Here is a 20010-nt window from a genome sequence, read left to right on the forward strand (position 1 = left end):
CAAGTAACTGGTTGGGAAAATGCCCAAAAAAAGGAAAAAAAATAAGACTACAGAAGGTTACTTTCTTGGTGAACAGATATCTCCTCCCATCTTTTCTGATGAGGAAGAACAATGCTTACCATCAGAGAAAGACATAAAAGGCTTCTGTATCCCAAACATCCAAAATAAATATGCAATGGTCCCAGGCCATGGAAGAGCTCAGAAAGGATTTTGAAAATCAAGTAAAAGAGGTGGAGGAAAAATTGGGAAGAGAAATGAGAGAGATGCAAGAAAATCATGAAAAAGTGGGTCAACACCTTGCTAAAGGAGACTCCCAAAAAATGCTGAAGAAAATAACACCTTTAAAAATAGGCTAATCCAATTGACAAAAGAGGTTCAAAAAGCCAATGAGGAGAAGAACGCTTTAAAAAGCAGAATTAGCCAAATGGAAAAGGAGGTTCAAAAGCTCACTGAAGAAAAGAGCTCTTTAAAAATTAAAATGGAACAGATGGAGGCTAATGATTTTTGAGAAACCAAGAAATCACAAAACAAAACCAAAAGAGTGAAAAAATAGAAGATAATGTGAAATATCTCATTGGAAAAACAACTGACCTGGAAAATAGATCCAGGAGAGACAATTTAAAAATTATGGGACTACCTGAAAGCCATGATCAAAAAAAGAGCCTAGATATCATCTTCCATGAAATTATCAAGGAAAACTGCCCTGAGATTCTAGAACCAAGGGGCAAAATAAATATTGAAAAAATCCACCGATCACCTCCTGAAAGAGATCCAAAAAGAGAAACTCCTAGGAACATTGTGGCTAAATTCCAGAGTTCCTAGGTCAAGGAGAAAATATTGCAAGCAGCTAGAAAGAAACAACTCTAGTATTGTGGAAATACAATCAGAATAACACAAGATCTAGCAGCTTCTACATTAAAGGATTGAAGGGCATGGAATATGACATTCCAGAAGTCAAAAGAACTAGGACTAAAACCAAGAATCACCTACCCAGCAAAACTGAGTATAATACTTCAGGGGAAAAAAATGGTCTTTCAATGAAATAGAGGACTTTCAACCATTCTTGATGAAAAGACCAGAGCTGAAAACAAAATTTGATCTTCAAATATAAGAATCAAGAGAAGCAAGAAAAGGTAAACAGGAAAGAGAAATCATAAGGGACTTACTAAAGTTGAACTGTTTACATTCCTACATGGAAAGATAATATTTATAACTCCTGAAACTTTTCTCAGTATTTGGGTAGTTGGAGGGATTATATACATATAGACAGAGAGCACAGGGTGAGTTGAATAAGAAGGGATGATATGTCAAAAAATAAAATTATGGGGTGAGAGAGGAATATATTGGGAGGAGAAAGGGAGAAATGGAATGGGGCACACTATCTCTCATAAAAAAGGCAAGGCAAAGCTTTTTCAATGGAGGAGAAAAGGGAGGAGGTGAAAGGGAAAAGTGAAGCTTAGTCTCTTCACATTTGGCTTAAGAAGGGAATAACATGCACACTCAATTTGGTAAGAAAATCTATCTTACACTACAGGAAAGTAGGAGAGGAGGGGCCAAGTGGGGTGGGGGGATGATAGAAGGGAGGGTAAATGAGAGAAGAGAGTAATTAGAAGCAAACACTTTTGGGGAGGGAGAAGGTCGAATGAAAGAACAGAATTAAATGGGGGGCAGGATAGGATGGAGGGAAATATAGTTAGTTTACACAACATGAATAATATGGGAGTCTTTAGAAAAACTACACACATATAGCCTGTATTGAATTTCTTGCCTTCTCAGTGGGGATGGGTGGGGAGGGAGGAAGGGAGAGAAGCTGGAATTCAAAGAAATGAATGTTGAGAACTGTTTTTGCATACAACTGGGAAATAAGAAATACAGGTAATGGGGTATAGAAATCTATCTTGCTCTACAAGAAAAGAGAGAAGATGGGGATAAGGGAAGGGAGGGGTGTGACAGAAGGGAGGGCATACTGAGGGAAGGGTAATCAGAATGCAAGGTGTTATGGGTGGGGGGAGGGGAGAGACAGGGAGAAAATTTGGAACTCGAAATTTTGTGGAAATGAATGTTGGTAACTAAAAGTAAGTAAATAAACATTAAAAAAAGAAACATCAAAAAAAGTGCTTTACACATACTACTTAATTTGATCCTCACAACCACCCAGAGAAGTAAGTGCATTTATTATCCTCATTTAATGAGGAGGAAACTGAGGCAAACAGTGGTTAAGTGATTTGCCTAGGGTCAAACAGCTATAAAGTGTATGTGGATGGATTTTAACTCAAGTCTTTCTGACACCAGATCCGGTACTCTGAACACTTTATCACCCACTTGCCTACTATAAGGCTCAATGAAGAAAGGGGACTTGCCAGGAATCACACTGTAGTAAATGTCAATGGTGGGGCTAGAATTTAGGTTTTCTGAATTCAAGATCAATACTCTTACCACTGTTTTCTCTTTTGCAATGAAAACATCTCAGGGATGAATATATCCATTCAAGATACCACATCTAAAGAATGCATCCAAACTTTTTGTCATAAACCATTTATAAGATCTACAAAATGCCTGAATTTCACATAGTTCCTATAATCACACTTTACCCACTTTCCAAGCAATGTTTTGCATATCATAAGATTACCTAAACCGTTTCTAGAATTCTCTCAAATGCCTTGACATTACATGCAAACATTTATGTAAATACATATAGAGCGTTTCAAGAAGTCATAATTCAGTTTAAACTATTAAAATTTAAAACCAAATTAAGACTTTTTGGACAGTTTGTTTAAATGTACATATACATATATACATACATATACATGCATACACACACATAAAAAATGTGTGTGTGTGTGTGTGTGTGTGTGTGTGTGCGTGCGCCAGTCAGCTTGGCAAAATGGCTAGAGAAATGGCTCTGGTCCCAAAGATAAGAAGATCTGGGTTCAGTTTCTACCTCTGACACAAGCTATGCAACCCTAGGCAGTCATTCAAGATCTCTGTGCTCAAGGAAACTCTCTAAGATTAAGTTACAGAGAATATGCTGCTCTCCATTGGCAAAGGGGGTTTCTCTAGGTGAGAATTCCCTGTATCAATGAAATCACAAGTCTAGTTTCTATCCCCATATATACATGTATATACATACACATACATACACACAATTAATAGATTTTTTTCGGTACTTTGTTAGGTAATATATAAAATTCCCAGGAAGTTTATAGAAAGACTGAAGATGAAAGCTTTGCATTTATAATATATATGGATCCTTTGATACGAACTGCTGACTGATGAGGAAATGAAGCCCAGACTGTTCCTGCTATATAAGTGCAGATTTCTATAAACCTGTTAAAGATACAAACACTGACTATATGTTGAGAGATGCCTCCAAGGCATTCCTTTGTTTTACAAATGAGAATTATGATCTTACCTTCAAATAGCAAATAATTTTAAGAACAAAATTCTCCCCTTTGGATTTTGAATTTAATTTTGTGGTTTTCACAGTAAGGAGGAGGGAGAGAGAGAGCATGTTTTAGCTAAAGTGACAAAATAAAGTTTATTTTTTAAAGCCTTGCTTGAGATTTCAGACAATATAGGTCTATTTGTAATTACAGAAGTATTATCAGGGCAAAATGACTAATATAGGTGACACAGCAGATGCCATGGTAACCACAAAGCTCCAGCTAGAGACACTGTTTAAGAAAACTGCATCAATCGATTTTGCATTACTTAAACCTAAAAAATTGCTGTTGTCACATACCTAAGTGATATATAATTACTAAATACACAAAACCAGAGAAGCATAAGGAATAAGTGAATATACAATACAGTCTCAAAGGCAGAGATGGTCTTCTGCTTTCTAAAACGAATTCATTTACTTGAGATGAAAATCTCATTTCTTCTTGAGACCTCGGTCCCACACATCTTTTCTTTCTCTCTGGTCCATTCAGTCTGTCTTTCTCACTCTACAGACTCATTCTCTATTGCTACTTGCCCACATGTACAAATTGGGGTGGTCATAAAGGAATTTCTGTGGAAGTTTGAGTTGATTGCTGAGGGTCTTTTCAATTCTATGGTTCTCTCTTTCTGAACTACCCAAACCAAAACAAACTCAAAAGCAGGGGAAAAAACAGCTCACTATTTGACAATTTCAAGACTTTCCAAACACCACTTTTTCTATCCTTTCTTTCACAGGTTAAATTCCTCAAATCATTGATAAGCCTGTTGATTCTATTGTCATCACTCACATGTTAACCCCTAGAAATCTGGCTTCTACACACAAAAAGTCCATTGTACTTCTTCTAAGATCACCAACAACCTTCTTTTAAACCAGGAGTCTCCAAAATTGAGATTTTTGGAAAGAAAATATTTTTTAAAATGGATAGGAAAGAATGGTCATACAAGAAAAGGAAAATCAGGAGAGTCACTGAAACCAAGGGAAAAGAGAGGAAAACAATGACATGATGGAAAACGTGTCACTGATTTTAAAAAGGAGCTATTAGTCTTTCACAAAACTAGCAATCTAGTTAAGAGGGAAAAGAGTATTTAAATAAGACAATAACAAGCCCCCCAAAGTGATAAAACTGAAGTATGAGGAGAGCATCAAATAGCTGCAACCAATTCTGGATGTATATATGTCTCAACTAATTAAGACAAGATATAAGGTCTAGGGGGTAAACCATGTGAAACATCATAATTCACTTAAGACTGGCAGCTAGTCCACTGATTTTAAACCTTTCCTGTAACAAGAGTCAAAAACATGTTGGCAATGCAAGTGCTTCCATATTGTAATTATCTTACTAGGCACAGAAACTCACACGTATCAAGATAAACCTCTGTATGTGCATTATGCATGTATGTGCATTATTTATTTTCACAGGAACAACATCCTTCCTTTTTTATTAATTTATTTGTTTTCAGTTTTCTACAATCACTTTCATAAGTCTTAGATTTTTTTCCCCCTCCTTCCCTCTCCCTCCCCAAGATGGCATGCAATCTTATATGAGTTCTACACATACATTCTTATTAAACCCATTTTCACATTGGTCATGTTAACGTCCTTTCTTAAACATTCCACTGACAATCTTTCTTAGGCTAAGAACTCATTTTTGCTTCAAATGATACTAAGAAGAACGTTAACAACTGGCTTTATTTTGTATGAATTACAGACTGGTTGTCTAGACAGACTCAGTTTATTTGATTACTATTTAGGAATTGGTCTAAGAATGAGAATGTCATCGTCCTATAACTCATTGTTTCACCCTATTTCACAAAAATGTCGTATCAGAAGTACACTGGAGTCTCTCTATAGTGCTATTTTCAACGTCTATACCATGGAATTGTTACAGATTTTAAAAGGACTATATTTATTTGTAAATTAAATAAAATAAAGTACTCCATTCATAAATTCTACCACTTTCGCAGTCATTCAGGATGAAAACTATTAGTCATCTTTGACTTCTCCTTCCCTCTCCAAGGCCCTATCTGGGGAACATACAAATCTGATCTATTCTATCTTTACTATCTCTCTCAAATCCACCCTTCCCTCACTCCATTTACACTTCCACCTCCCTAGCTTTGTCACAGTCAGCCTCATTATTACTGTAACAGCTTCCTAGCTGTGCATCCTACCCCCAGTCTCTACCACCACCAGTCTATCCACCACAGCCTCCAATATAACCTTTGTATTGCACAGATCAGACTCTATTTGCCTGCTCAAAAAACCCATTTTTCTTTGAATATTGTAGAGAGGATAAAATTACATTCCTCAGACGTACGCCTCCTCACCTTCCCCTGCCAAAATTCTTGTTCTAAGCTCACTTCTGACCTTATCTCTTCATCTGTCACACTGAAATGTTCTCTATCTCCTCAGATTTTCACTTCTGCTGAATATCTCTCCTTTGCTCCCATGACACTGAACTTTCTGTTTATACCTGTGTACCTGCCAGGTTTTCCCTCACATACTGCAACTTCCATAAGCACAGGGACTATGGAATTTTTCATCTTGTCACATCCAGTTCCTTACACATGGTAAGTACTTAAGAAATATTTGTCGAATTTACTAGAGTTAAGAGTATAGGGTTCTGGGTGGACTCAGCTTAGATTGAATTCCATACCACCACAGGGATGTTATAGAAAAGGTCTAGGAATGTTCTGTTACCCCTCATATCCCCTCCTTTCCCTGTATTTCTTTCATCAATCTTAAGTATCATTTCTTTTAGTTTTTAAGATTTATCAATACCCAGTGAAATGTACAAAATATATTCCCAATATATTCCAAGTGTTTGAAATAACTGAACTATAAACGTGTGTCAACGTGTGTGTATGAGAGAAAGACCAGGTTTAGATTTCAGAAAGGTAACTATCACTATAAAGAGAAGATAATAAAAACCAAGAGTGGGGAAGGCCACATGTGACCCTCTAGGTCCTGGTCCTCAAGTACAAACTCTCTGACTGAATCCAAACTTCACAGAACACATCTAAAGCTTGGACTCAGTCAAAAGGCTGCACCCAAGGACCTGGAAGGTCACATGTGGCCTTGAGGCAGCAGGTTCCCCATCCCTGATCTAAACCATATTTATTTTGGAAATCCTATACATTACCCTAACAAGTTAAGGATACATTTGAGAAAAAGAAAATTAATTTTACTTTTATAGAAATGAAATTTTTCTATTATCATATATAGATTAGTCCAAAAATTCAAAAAGTAACATCATCCCATGTTATAATTTCTCTCCATTTACTATTTCACCCCCAAATGATATAGTGAAAAGTGAACAGGAGTGAACTGAGTTTAAACCCAAATTCCATAACCTATGATTAGTGGGGTCTTAGGCACATAAGTTTTCTGGATTTTGGTTTCTTTTAAGGTCTACTGTAGTTCTATTAACATAATAACTAATGTGCTAGGCACCATGGTACGCATTTTACAATTATTATCTTACTCAATCCTCACAACAAACCTGGAAGGTAGGTTACTATCATCTCCACTTTACAGGTGAAGTAACTGAGGCAAATAGAAGTTAGGTGACTTGGCCAGAGTCACACTGCTAGTAAGTGTATGAGGCTGGATTTTAACTCAAATCTTCCTGACTCCAGATTCAACATTCTATGTACTGCACCACCACCTAGCTGTACCTAAATCTTATAATCTCAATTTTTATTCATTAATTCCTTCAAGAAATATTCAAGAACTTGCTGCATCTATACATAGTTACCAAGTCAGAGAACAATAAAAAGAACTACTCAGGCTCAAGACACAAACTCATAATAAGGGGCAAGCCAGCAGTCTATAAATCATTTATAGGAACAGGAACAGATCTGGGATTCCATTGGTATCGGGAACTCCCAGACAGGAAAATTGCTCTACTCAATAAATACACATCAGCTCCTTCTCTACAACTTAAGAGTGTCACGGAGTGGCCTAGAGCAATAAGGGGTAATGCTCAGCCTCACCCAGCTGGTATGTGGCAGTGGGAGCATTTGATCCCAGGTCTTCACGGCTTCAAGATCAGCTCTCCATCATCCATTATGCTATGCTGCTCTCATCCAAGTGGCAACATTTAATTTAACTAGGAATCATACTAGTGACTCTGGCCTCACCTCTTGGACTTGGTTCAAGTCATTTCACTTTCCTGAAAATCACAATTCCCTCATCTATTTAAAAAACAGGACTGGGGGGTAAGGAGAATGTAACTGGCCTAAATGATTTCTAGGTCCCTTCTAGCCTTACAATTCCATACAGTCTCATGGACAAAATAATTTCAATTCTCAAAGACTATCATCTTGCTTTAAAATGTATACTACATTTTCCAGTTTCCTCTGCTTATCGATTTTAAGGGATATAGACAAATATTTGTTTATTTTAGCTCAAGAAAAACTGAAAATGGAGACTTTTCATATCAAAATAACCCCCCATGACCCTGGGAAGCTAAAAACAAGCAAGCAGGTTAGCTGAGAGCCTCAACTTTGATAAGGATTGGCGATTAGCTAATTCTGAAAGATCTAAAGGAAGAGCTTTACATAATCTGGGAGCTCAGGACTCAGGGATAATCATGCCCTAAAATACAGGTAGGACATTCTAAGGCTTGAAATATGGAATTGTTAAATGTTGAGAAGAGAAGGAAATGAGGTACTAGGCAGAAAGGGCACAGGTTTTCTTTGATCCTTTTCCGTTTAGAGAAATAGAGAATTCCTAATTCTGTTATCTCGTATGCTGACTTGGTCTAGAGTATTTCTCAAAACTATCCCTTCCTTTTTATTTAACATTGCCACTCTAATAGTTTGGGCCTGTAACACCTGCCACCTAAATTATTTTAACAGACTATTTCCAAATAGTCTTCCTGCCTCTACTTTCCTCTTCTCTCCAATTCACCTTTCTCAAACTGCCAAATTAATTTCTCTACAGCACACATCCATTCAATTACTTATTGGATATTTCAAACTAAATGTCTTACTGCCATATCAAATGTCACATACCCAAAAAAGAACTCATTCTCTTGCTCCCCATAACAATCCATCTTCCAATCTTCCCCATTTCTGTTGAAAGCATCATCATTATTTCCATCAACCAGGTTCATAACTTCGGTATTATCGACTCACTTTTCCTCACTCAGCATACCCAATAAATGTCACTGGTCCTCTTCAAAAAATGAAAGGTGAACAATAATTCAGTAAGTTGCCAAATCTTGCTGTTTCTGCTGCCACTTATTGAGTCATTCCGTCGTGTCTGACTCTTCATGACCCACAGCACATCAGGCCCTCCTATCCTATCTCATGAAATCTGTCCAAGTTCATGTTCATGGCTTCCATGACCCTATCTACCCATCTCTTCCTCTGTTGTTCCCTTTTCTTTCTGCCTCCAATCCTTCCAAACATCAGGGTCTTTTCCAATGAGCTCCTTCCCTATGCTCACAGAGCTCAGACCCTCATCACTTTTTCCCTTGATTATGGCAAGTTTCCTAACTGGTTTCTCTGTCTGGAATCTCTCCCCACTCCAATCTACCCTCCAAACTGCTACTAAAATGATTTTCCTTATGTTCAGATCTGACTACATCACTCCCTCACCCAAGAAAAGAGAGCATATCCCTACTGACTCTAGGATAAAATATAAAACTCTCCTATTTAGTTTTTAAAGCTCTTTGCAACCCAGCTCCAGAACTCATCATTTCAGCCTCACTTAGCAGTACGCCTCCAAGAATCCTACATGTACATGCTGTGATCACCCAAACGAGCCTCCTATTCTTCACCTATCAGCACCTCAGTTAATATACTTACTCCTTTCCACTGGAAAAAAAATACTTGGAAAATATTTATTTCCCATCCAACCCCTCTCTTTCTAGAGACAATTCAAGTAAAACATATTCCACAAAACCTTTCTTGATCCCTTCAACTACTAGTTCCCACTCCTCCTTTGTATACATATGTGTAATTCATCATTTTTATATTTATTCTGCATACCTTATAAAGGAATCTATTGCCTCCCCTGTTAGGATGGAAGCTCCTTGAGGGTAATACTTGTTTTCATTCTTTGTACCCTAGTACCAAGCACAGGGCCTGACACAGACATTTAATAAAAGGTTGCTGCTGGTCCCGTCATTCCTCTACTTTAAAATTTTTAATGGTTTCCTGAGGCTTACAGAACTAAAAACACAGCCTCCTTAAGGTAACACCTAAGGTCCCACAATTTGGTTCCCACTTAACACTTTAGTTTTATTTCACATATTCCTTTGCATGCACTCCATGTTTCACTACACTGAACCTAGTCCTCTGCTTCAATTAAGATCAAATATAGAAAACAATGTAGGGGGAAAATCCAACTTTTTGAAGATAAAATTATCCCATAAATTTAGTTGTAGCTCTTAATAATCAACTCATCACAAGTGCCGAGAGCATCTGAAAAATGTAGGTTGATTTCTGTTTCTCTGGATTTATTTTTTCCAAATATATCCTATTAGTATGAAATCATGCAACAAGTATTTAGGAACTGTGAGGTTAGTTTCACAATCCTAGACAAGCTTCTGGAACATATCATCAATTATATAACACCCCATTTGCCTGTAGGATACAAATGACAGTCACACAGATCATTTAGTAAAACTGGTCAATTGTTTCTATGTATTTGCATGCCAAGTCTGAACAAAAACTGACTGTGTACTTAAACATATGCTTCCCTTTCAGGGAATCAGAAGAGATGTCAGAAATCATTGAGTCTAATCTGTAGCTAAACTGGAATATCCACAATACAGCCTCTATTTGAAGAGCCCCAGTGTAGCACTGTTATGAAAGTTATGCAAACTACAGAGGTGCTGTACTGGGCAGGAATGTTACTGGGTTGTTTTGTGCTCCATTTTGGAAAACATGAAAACAACTGATGAAAAGCCCAGGTTTATTAATATTACCAGGTCTAATTAAAATTTCTGCAGTCTAAGACATCCACAGAAATGAAAATGCAATATATCACCAAAACGTTAAGGAAATTCATAGGTCACATGCTTATTTTTTCTGTTTTCTACTCTAATTCCCTCCTCTATTGCCTCATTACTGACATATGAAGTCCTTGTATTGCTCAGACTCAAGGAGAAGGGCAAAAAAGGGAAAAGATTCTTTTTCTCTGGAGATCTGATTGTTCTGCAACTGATAGTGGAGATACAGGTGGAGATCCTTCTAATACTCTTACTTGTAGACTCAGAATTTAAAATCTCAGGTTACTGGTTCTCATTCACTGGGTAATATCTGTGCTGATCCAGGAAGCTGTTAAGGTAGAATTTGAATCCAGGCTCTCTGACTGCAGAGATAAGTGTTCTTTTTTCTATTCCATAAGTCACCAAATCCAAGATGAGCAGACAAAGTAAACAGCCATGTGGGTAGAGATACTTTTAATATTCACTTTTATTAATGGAACTGGGTATGACTCCTTGTTCTGCTCCTTTTTCAGCTGTGTGTCCTTGGTCTCATTCTGTAAAATGAGGGTGTTGAATCAGATGGTCTCTAAAGTCCCTTGCAACTTTAAATTATGATCCTATGAACAGAAAAAGCAGGGTCGTGATCAAAGTATTTCTCTAGGGTTATCCAAAAATGCACTGGCACAACTGGACCACAATTCAAATATTAGAGAGAGAGCAGTATCAAACAAATATCAGACAAAAGGTAAGTTTTCAATGAATAGTTAAGGATGATGGAAAGCAACACACAAAATACAAAACGTTACACTACACAGAATTTAGGGGTTTTGTAGGAATGGGAATCCAAAATGGTAACAAATCAGATTACATAACAACAGGGTCTTTCAAATGAAAGTATTCAGTTCCATCTTTAATCATAGAAGATGCTGCGGCTATAGGAGAGAAGATCCGTCAATTATCCCTCCTCCAGGAGAACTTGGCTGCAACATACATCGGGTGAAAGTCAATAAAAAGATCCTTTCCAGTTAGAATCTTACTCTACTTTCTTCCTTTAGAGTGTTCTCTGCCCACTGGATTCCTCCACATCTTGCCACACACAGCTGGAAAGCACCTTAGAGACCGAGATCGTCTAATCTAGACCCTTCATTATACAGATGAAGAGTGAGGTCTAGACAGGGAGGAGCCTGTGAGTCACACAGGTAATAAGGAGCAGTCAGACATTGTCCAAGGCCATACTTTTAAGTCTCTCCTCCACCAGAAAGCCTTCCTTGATCCCTGCCCCTACAGCTATGACTTTTCCCTCTACACATTCTAGGTGGCACTTTGCATCTCTGCTATGACCTCATTGTGCATCAGAGTTGGCCGCTATTATCTTCCACTTAGACTGAAATGTTCCAACAGGGCAGAATGTTTATCTTTGCCAGTGTCTAGGACAAAGAATAAAGTAAACATTTTGAAAATATAGTTTGAATTTGATTATTCTCATGTGCTTTTTAATTTAAGATCACAACGCTACTCACAGAGTATGTCCAGCACTAAGGATATTACTACACAAAACAACAACAAATGACCCAGCATTAAGCATTCCATTACTCAAGTACCACTGTACACCTGAAAAGAAACAATTAATTTAACAGATAATCTCCACACAGACCAATGTCAAATTCAACCAAGAAATAGAGATACATCAATAGATATAATTGAGGCAGACTGTAATTCAACATAAAGTAGGCTCCTAAATGTCTAATTTTCTCTTTCAATTTCTTTTGTTTCCCCTTCCAGATATGACAATTTTAAAATAAAACTATTTACAAAATCCAAAATTAAAAAGCATAAAAATATTAATTACAAATATCAAAACATTCTCCCTCTCATATGCCATTACGTCTTTTTCTGTTTGCACAGATGCTATGAATTTAATATATTCAACTCCTAGAATACAAGGACTTGAGCTTTTTAACTTTCTATCATATATATTCTCTAATGACCTTGGGCAAGTCACTTAACTCCAAATGCCTCATCCTGGGTCATCTCCAGTCATCCTGATGAATATCTGGTCACTGGATTCAGATGACCCTGGAGGAGAAGTGAGGCTGGTGACCTGCACAGCCCTCCCTCATTCAAAACAAAGTCAAGTGCAAGTCATGTCATCATTTCTCTGATGGTATGACCTTCTTTGGCAACAAAGGCCAAACACACACACACACACACACACACACACACACACACACACATACACAATAGTACAAAATAAATCCTGTTAGAAAAAGAGATTTTATTAATGTTAAGACACAAATTACATTTGCAGCATGTTCCGAGATTTTTGATAAAGGATCTTATTACTGAGGAAAGGGTTCCCTGGACATTTCTGTCACAATGATGTGATTTGTTGAAAGAGAGAGAGAGAAAAGGAAAGGTAGAATGGATTACATGCACATATGTCTAAATGCATTCTCAATATTCCCAACTATGTGCAATCAACAATTATTTACTGTTTTAAATGACCATATGAAATCATGTTCCCAACTCATTAATGGCAAAAGAAATATAGAATAAAACAACTGTGAAGTTTGATATCAGACTCAGCAAATTAACAAGGATGACAAAAAATGGGAATGATCAATATGGTAGAGGCTACTACACCAACTGGTGGAGTCACCAATTGGTACAGCCATTCTAAATTTCAATTTGGGATTCTATAAGAAACCCAGCAATCCCAGAACTGGGCATAAACTCCCAAGGCAAAGACAGAAACAATGACTGACCAAAATTGTCACAGCACTCTTTAGGAAACAAAGCATTAGAAACAAAGTAGGTTCAATTGAAGAATGGCTGAAAAAACATGGCACATGAATTCAAGTGAATATTATTGTCCACTACGAAGAGACACATCAAAGGAATTAAAAAACCTGGAAAAATCTGTGTCAAGTGATGCAGTGACGAAGAAGCTGAACCAAAAGAACAACAGAGCCATGACCCTACAGCAGCTTAAATGAAATCACTGAAAGGAAAGTCAATCCTGAATAGAAGGATGGTGCAGTGGAGAGAGTGCAGGACTTTGGAAGGGAGGACCCAGTCCAAGCCTATCTTCAGCAGCTACTGACTATGAAACTACTGGCAAATCCTTCACCAAGCCTCATCTTTCTCAACCATAAAAAGAAGCTGGTTACACCAGATGGTTTCTAAGGTACATTCCAGTTCTAAACTCCATGACCTTCCTCCAGAGACAGGGAACTAGTGACATACAGACCATCCTATCATTGTCCAACTTGGTCACCATATCTGGCATTTTTTTGATACAACACAGGGGTTGATTTGAAAGGGGAAGAATTTCCCATCCACCTCCACCTGTAAATGACTGTTAAGTAAAAGCAGAAGGCATCAATAAGGTTTATTTTTAAAGTGGGAATTTATTAACATCTACTATATGCTTACTGCTCTGCTAAGTACTTTCAAAGAAATATGAGATGGGTTCCTGGCATCCCTCAGAGAGTCTAGCCAGTCTAGCCAGGGAAATAAAATACAGGTGAAACAAAAGCAAAAATGAAAAAAAACCCAAAATGCATGAATGAGTAAAATTAAGTGTTTAACTGGATAGTAACGACTTTAAGTGCACCAGGATTTCAGAGGAAAAGGTGATCAAGGAGGACTAGAGGAATCAAATTGGAAATCATAAAAAAGGATTCTGATTTTAGAACTGGGAGGGACCACAGAAAGATAAAAGAAAGAAATATTCTGCCTATGGAAGAATTAAACTTCTAGTAGAATTATCACTGAACTTGAAATTAGCAAAGAGATGGATTCAGTTTCTGTTTTGACACCAGCAAACAGTGTGACCATGGGAACGCCTCTGAGTCTCAATTTCTTCATCTATTAAATGAGGATAATACTGCTTTGTTGTTCAGTCTTTTCAGTCATGTCCAACTCACTGTGACCCCATCTGGGATTTTCTTGGCAGAGATACTGGTGTAGTTTGCTATCTCATTCTATGGCTTATTTTACAGATGAGGAAACTGAAGCCAAGTTAAGTGACTTCCTCAGGGTCACACAGCCACAAAGTGTCTGGGCCACATGTGAACTCAGAAAGATGAGTCTTCCTGATTCCAGGCATAGCACCACCTAGTACTTACAGTACCTATCTAACAGGGTTGTTATGAGGTGCAAATAAAATAATATATGCAAACCATTTTAAAAACCTTAAATAAGTGCTAAAATGTCAGCTATTACTCAATTTGTAGGTGAGGGAAAGAAAAGAGATCGCTCCAGCATTAGGAAAACATGAGTGAGGGCATGAAGGTGAGAATAAGCATGGTGGACTTCTGAAGGAATAAACAGATTGGACAGAGCAAACAGTTCCACGGGGGTAAGCACTGAGAAATAAGATTGAATTATTTGAATTTTTAGAACAAGGCCCAGCTGTGGGATGGCCCTGCAAGCCTCAAATGTTTAGAGCTGATGCTAGGAGTGACACAAAGAAAGGTTTAAAACCAAATTCATCTGGGAGAAACAGGTAGGATGGGTTGAAATGGGATGAAGATACAGTTACAGACATCAGCTAGGAGATGCTGAAGTAATAAGGGGGGGAGGGGAGGAGGGGGGAAGAGAGGACGGGAGAGAGAGAGGGAGGGAGAGAGAGACAGAGAGAGAGAGAGAGAGAAAGAGAGAGAGAGTAAGAGAGAGAGAAAGAGAGAGAGAGAGAAAGAGAGAGAAAGAGAGAGAGAAAGAGAGAGAGAGAAAGAGAGAAAGAGAGAGAGAGAGAAAGAGAGAGAGAGAAAACAGGATAATAGAGGTATAATAAAGGAAGAAACGGCAGAACTCCATGACTGATTAAACGCAGGGCTTAAGTAGAACAGCTGACTCTAAGTTTTTGAGTCTATGTGAATAACAGCCAGGCAATGTCACTGACAAAAACAAAAAACAATGGGAAACTGGGTGGAGGGACTGTTCCTTCTTGGAGAGGAAGAGATGTGTTTTGTCTTATGACATAAATTTGAGATGCCACAGAAAAATACAAGTCGCTACACCTCTAAGGCAGCTGTATACACAAGACAGGACCTAAAGTAAGATGACGGGACCAGAGATATTGATTGGAGAGTCATCAATAGAAGCCAACGTCAGGAGAAGGCGTATCTTCTGGGAAAGAGGAAAGAATGAGAACCAAAGACCTCTGATAGTGTCTTGGGAATGCCTAAATTTAGGCTGTGGGAAGAGGAGTGGCCAGCACTGTTGTTCTGTTTCCAACCAAAGAAACAGAAAAGGCCCAGCTGTAGAGTTGGAAAAAACAGAACCAAAAGCAGAATGACCAGCCATGTTAAGAGTTTCAACAGAGTTCAAAAGTTCAAAACTGAGACACTATGTTTTGCACTATTATTATTCAACTTGGAAAAAAAATAAGAAAAAGGAAATTAGACTCAGCCCACCCCCCAAAAATATAGCTTAAACTACCTCCTTTGGAAATGTTTTTCCCCACTCAATATAGAATAAAAGTATGCAATCAGTGGGAGGGAAGGGGAATGTTTTTTGATACATTATCTCATCTCTCCTACTTATGAGCCTCAGTTTTTTTATCTGTCAAAATTCTATTTCACAATAACAAAAAATAAGGACATGGATATCACTAAAGCATATTTTTTGTGCAGCCAAAAAAATATTTCAAAATATTGTAAAATCCCATTACATGAAACCCATTTGTCATTTATCAAAATATATAAACTGTCAAAGTCGCAATCTGTAAAAGCATCCATCTGGTAATGTTTCTAAATAATCTCCCAGGGACTCAAACTAATTGGTGTTGGGGTAATGCATCAACTCATGGGATACTGCTTAACAAAAAAATCTGTTCTTGAATTCACGGGTGTGATGGATTTGACACTAGTAAAACTCAGTTTATCCTCATGGATTATTAGTGAAATGTCTCATAATACATAACAATTAATCTCAGTTTAGTTCTAGTTCTACTCTGGATGGGTTTGTTTGCCATCTACAATATCTCCACTTGAAGTCATATGTGGCAAAATGCCCTAATCTTTGGTCTACCTGGTGTCACTGTTGGCAGGAAACTATCCTCTGGGGAACATAAAATGGCTGTGAGGAAAAAGCTTTCCAATATCTCAATTACTTTTTTTTTTTTTTTTTTACAATTTAATAATAGCTTGGTGTCAGGGAGGAGAATGGGGAGAACATGGAAAAGGTGTCAAACAATTAGAGGCAAGATCCTTAAAGATGGTAAGGAATGGGTCCCAAAGAAATGTGAAATCCAAGGGCTAATGCCTTAATTATGAAGGACTGAATGGTGGTAAGTAAAGGGGAGAAATTCTTATAGATGCCATCCCACATCTTTTAAGTCTCTACAACAATTCTTTTTTGTGAAGACTAGCCTAAAAGGCCAATTTCCTTATTTTTTCAGACAAAGGAATATAGAAGCTATACTACTTGGTACTTTCTTCCCCCTAATACAAGAGCCAATATATTCACTTTCCTCTAAGGCCAAACCTTCTGACTCAGGGGTGGGGAACCTGTGACCTTGAGGCCATGTGTGGCCCTCTAGGTCCTTAAGTGCAGCTCTTTGACTGAATCCAAACTTCACAGAACAAATCCCCTTAATAAAAGGATGTGTTCTGTAAAACTCGGACTCAATCAAAAGGCTGCACCCAAGGACCTAGAAGGCCACGTGCAGCCTTGAGGCTGAAGGTTCCCCATCCTTGTTCTGAGTCTTTGACCAACCATCACCAGCTGCTATAGCACAGTCGTTAATGTCAAACTAGTTCAACCCTAAGGATCCAAGGTGCTGATCTCCAATTTGAGTGAAAAAGCTGTTTTTCTACCTGTGATTAACCTGGAGTATGTATATGAATTCTGCCAAGGGATTATACAGAATGATGGCCTCTCTAGGACTGCCCCTGACTCTTTGTTTTTTTATTACATCCCACAGGTAAATCAAGGAAGGCCTGCACCAAGTTCAGCAGACCCTCCTGTGGGCTGGGCAGGCATGGATTAATACCCACACTTTCATACTGACCAACCCACAAAAAGATCACAATCATTTTCATATTTCATTTCACCATAAATTGATAGGAAAACATGACCAAAATACAGCTTTCAAGGTTAGGTTTATCACTGAGCTGAAAAGCATTTTGATTTCTGGCCCTGAAAATCCTGTAAGTAAATTCAGAGGTCATATGGGGAAATACCCTGTGACAGTGTTGGGAGCTTTCATGCCAAGTAAGTTATCTAAATTAAGAAAAGCCCAAGTCTAAATACCTGTTGATATCAGGTCCTTTGCTAGCCCTTCCCCAAGGTATTCATAATTAATCAATCTCCTTTCCTGAGAATGCTTAAATTCGGGTGGCAGAGGTAAAGCTCGACAACAGCAGCCCTTCAGAATGGGAGCCTAGACAAGATGCTCCCTGTTCGCATCCTGTCCTGAAAGGTCTAAACCTCTCCTTAGGGCGCGAGAACTGAAAAAACCCACCCTCCTGGGCCTTTGCTGACCATATTCCTCCTCCCTTTACCCATCCTCAAATCTTCTCTTGCCACAGAAGTAAAGAGGAGGGAGAAACGAATGCAGAGAAGACTTTTAAAAACGCAATAAAAATGTCCCAGCACTGGTATTAAAATGAGGGAGAGGGAGAAGGGCAGGCAGCTGTAAGAGACCCTTCCCCAGGGCAAGCAGCTGCATGACTGGACACCCCTGGGGCTCTTGTCCACTTTGGCTGCAGGATGCCAAGGGGTGCCAGGCCCTACATGATGCCAACTGTGGCTGCTGCGTGTCTCCAGTAAGGGGAGCCCAAACAACTGGGGTCACACCCCGCTTCTTCTCCCTGAGCCTCAGTGTGCTCACCTGTAAAGTCAGTGGGTTGGTCTGAGGAGCTGTGCCACCCTTGGAGGCCCCTTCCGGCCCAGAACCTGCGACTTTGTGTTTTATGGGTGTCGGGTCCACAGCCTGCATCTGCACGTCTGCCTGCCTCAGTTTACCCCTCTGTCAAATGCGTGGGTAGGCTAAGAAGATGACCTGGACGGCCTTTTTCTGACCCGATCCGTGACCCCCTGATCGTGCTGACGCCGGTCCTTACCTCTAGGGGGCGCAGGGCTGGCCTGCCTCAGTTTCCCCCTCTGTCAAATGAGCGGGCAGGCCTAAGATGACCTGGACGGCCTTTTTCTGACCCGATCCGTGACCCCCAGATCGTGCTGACGCCGGTCCTTACCTCTAGGGGGCGCGGGGTGCCCTGCCTCAGTTTCCCCCTCTGTCAAATGGGCGGGCCGGCCTCCGGGGGCGCGGGACCCTTCCGGGTCCGTGGCTCCTCGGTCGCGCCGCGGGGCCCCTGCCTGCACGCCGGGGCTGGGCGCAGGCCCCCGCCAGGCCGCCTGCCTCGGTTTCCCCCGCGCCCGCAGGCCCCGGCCCGGCCCCCACTCACCTGAGATGCCTCCCCCCACGACGACCACGTCGCACTTGCTGGTCGGGAGGTTGATGTCGTCCCGTAACCTCCTGGAAGCCGACGCCATGCTCGTGGCTGTGTGGGTTCCTCTGAGAGATTCGGTCTGGGGGCGAGAGGGGGCCGAGAGGTTCGGGGGCTGCGGCTGGGGGGCTGCGGACTCGGCTCCGCGCCGCCCCGCCTGCCCGAGCCGCCCGGCGCGCCAGGGGGGCTCGAGCTCGCCCGGCCCGCTCCGCTCCGGCCCCGCCCCCGCCTCCCCGCTCTGCGGCTCTCGCTCCCGCCCTCCCCGCCACAGGCGGGCCGCAGCCTACCTCGCTCCCCTCGCCCCCTCGCGGTCTCCCCGGGGCGTCGCGCGCCCCTCGGTCTTATAGCCGGAGGCGGGCGGCGCCCGCGCGGAGCTCCTCCTGCTCGCTATTGGGAGGGCGGAGGGGAGGGGAGGGGAGGGGAGGGGCGTGGCTGGCCGAAGGGGACGGGGGTCAGGTAAAGCCTGCCCTGGCACCGCCGCGGCGGCGCAGCCCCGGCCTGGCACGCGTGTCACATAGGGAGGGCGGCGGCGGGGCGGCCTCACGCGGGCCCCTCGGACGGCTGGCGAGCGCTGCTGCCGCGAAGAGCCCCGCGGAAGACCCACGGGGGAAGGCGCGGAGGAGGGGCCGGCGGCCGGGGCCGGGCCGGAGCCGCGGGAAGCTTCCTCCCGGCACGCGCCACCTGCCCGGCTCACTGAGCATGCCCGGCGCTCAAGGCCGGAGCCGCGCGAAGCCCGGCCCGAGGCCGCCGGCTCCGGGGCTGCGAGGCCGCGTCGTAAGCCCGAGGCGGCAGGCCGTCGGGGCGGGCCCTCCCGGGGAGACCCGAGGGGAAAAGGGCCGAAAAGGGAGAGACTCCTGAAAAAGCATAACCCACCTTGATCTTGGCTTGACCTCTTGTCTACACTCGGAGCGGGTTCCCTTTGTGATGTCACCCGCCCAAGTGCCCCCCGCCCCCCGCCGACGTGTCGGGAGGCCGAGCCCCCCCCACCCGCATACGCGACCTGGGCCCGAGCCCCGAGGCCGAGGCTGGCCGGGGTGAGGCTGGGCTGGCTCAGGTGGGCCCGGGGCCCTTGGCTTGTGTAGGCCAGCTGGGCTTCCCAGCCCGAGGCTAACCCAGACTGAATCAGTGCTAGAAAAAAGGATGCCATCGTACTGAAAAAGAAAAAAGCC

General features: G+C 41.3%; 1 protein-coding gene across 3 annotated transcripts in view; it reads right to left on the reverse strand.

Annotated features, from left to right (window-relative positions):
• Positions 1 to 19765, reverse strand: part of MAOA (monoamine oxidase A) — a 108893-nt gene extending 89128 nt beyond the window's left edge. Inside the window, exons 1-2 of one of the 3 annotated variants that reach the window (XM_072615122.1) lie at positions 19715 to 19765; positions 18800 to 18923 (exon numbers count right to left, since the gene is read on the reverse strand). In XM_072615122.1, the coding sequence (XP_072471223.1) occupies positions 18800 to 18887 (88 nt within the window). In that variant the 5' untranslated portion in view covers positions 18888 to 18923; positions 19715 to 19765. Of the gene's footprint in view, positions 1 to 18799; positions 19025 to 19128; positions 19264 to 19714 lie in introns of those variants that run through there. The other 2 variants (XM_072615121.1, XM_072615123.1) reach the window with 2 other exon arrangements.
• Positions 19766 to 20010: the final 245 nt, after the last annotated feature.

The sequence above is a fragment of the Notamacropus eugenii genome, chromosome 5 (genome assembly GCF_028372415.1).
Source record: "Notamacropus eugenii isolate mMacEug1 chromosome 5, mMacEug1.pri_v2, whole genome shotgun sequence".
Lineage (NCBI taxonomy): Eukaryota > Metazoa > Chordata > Mammalia > Diprotodontia > Macropodidae > Notamacropus > Notamacropus eugenii.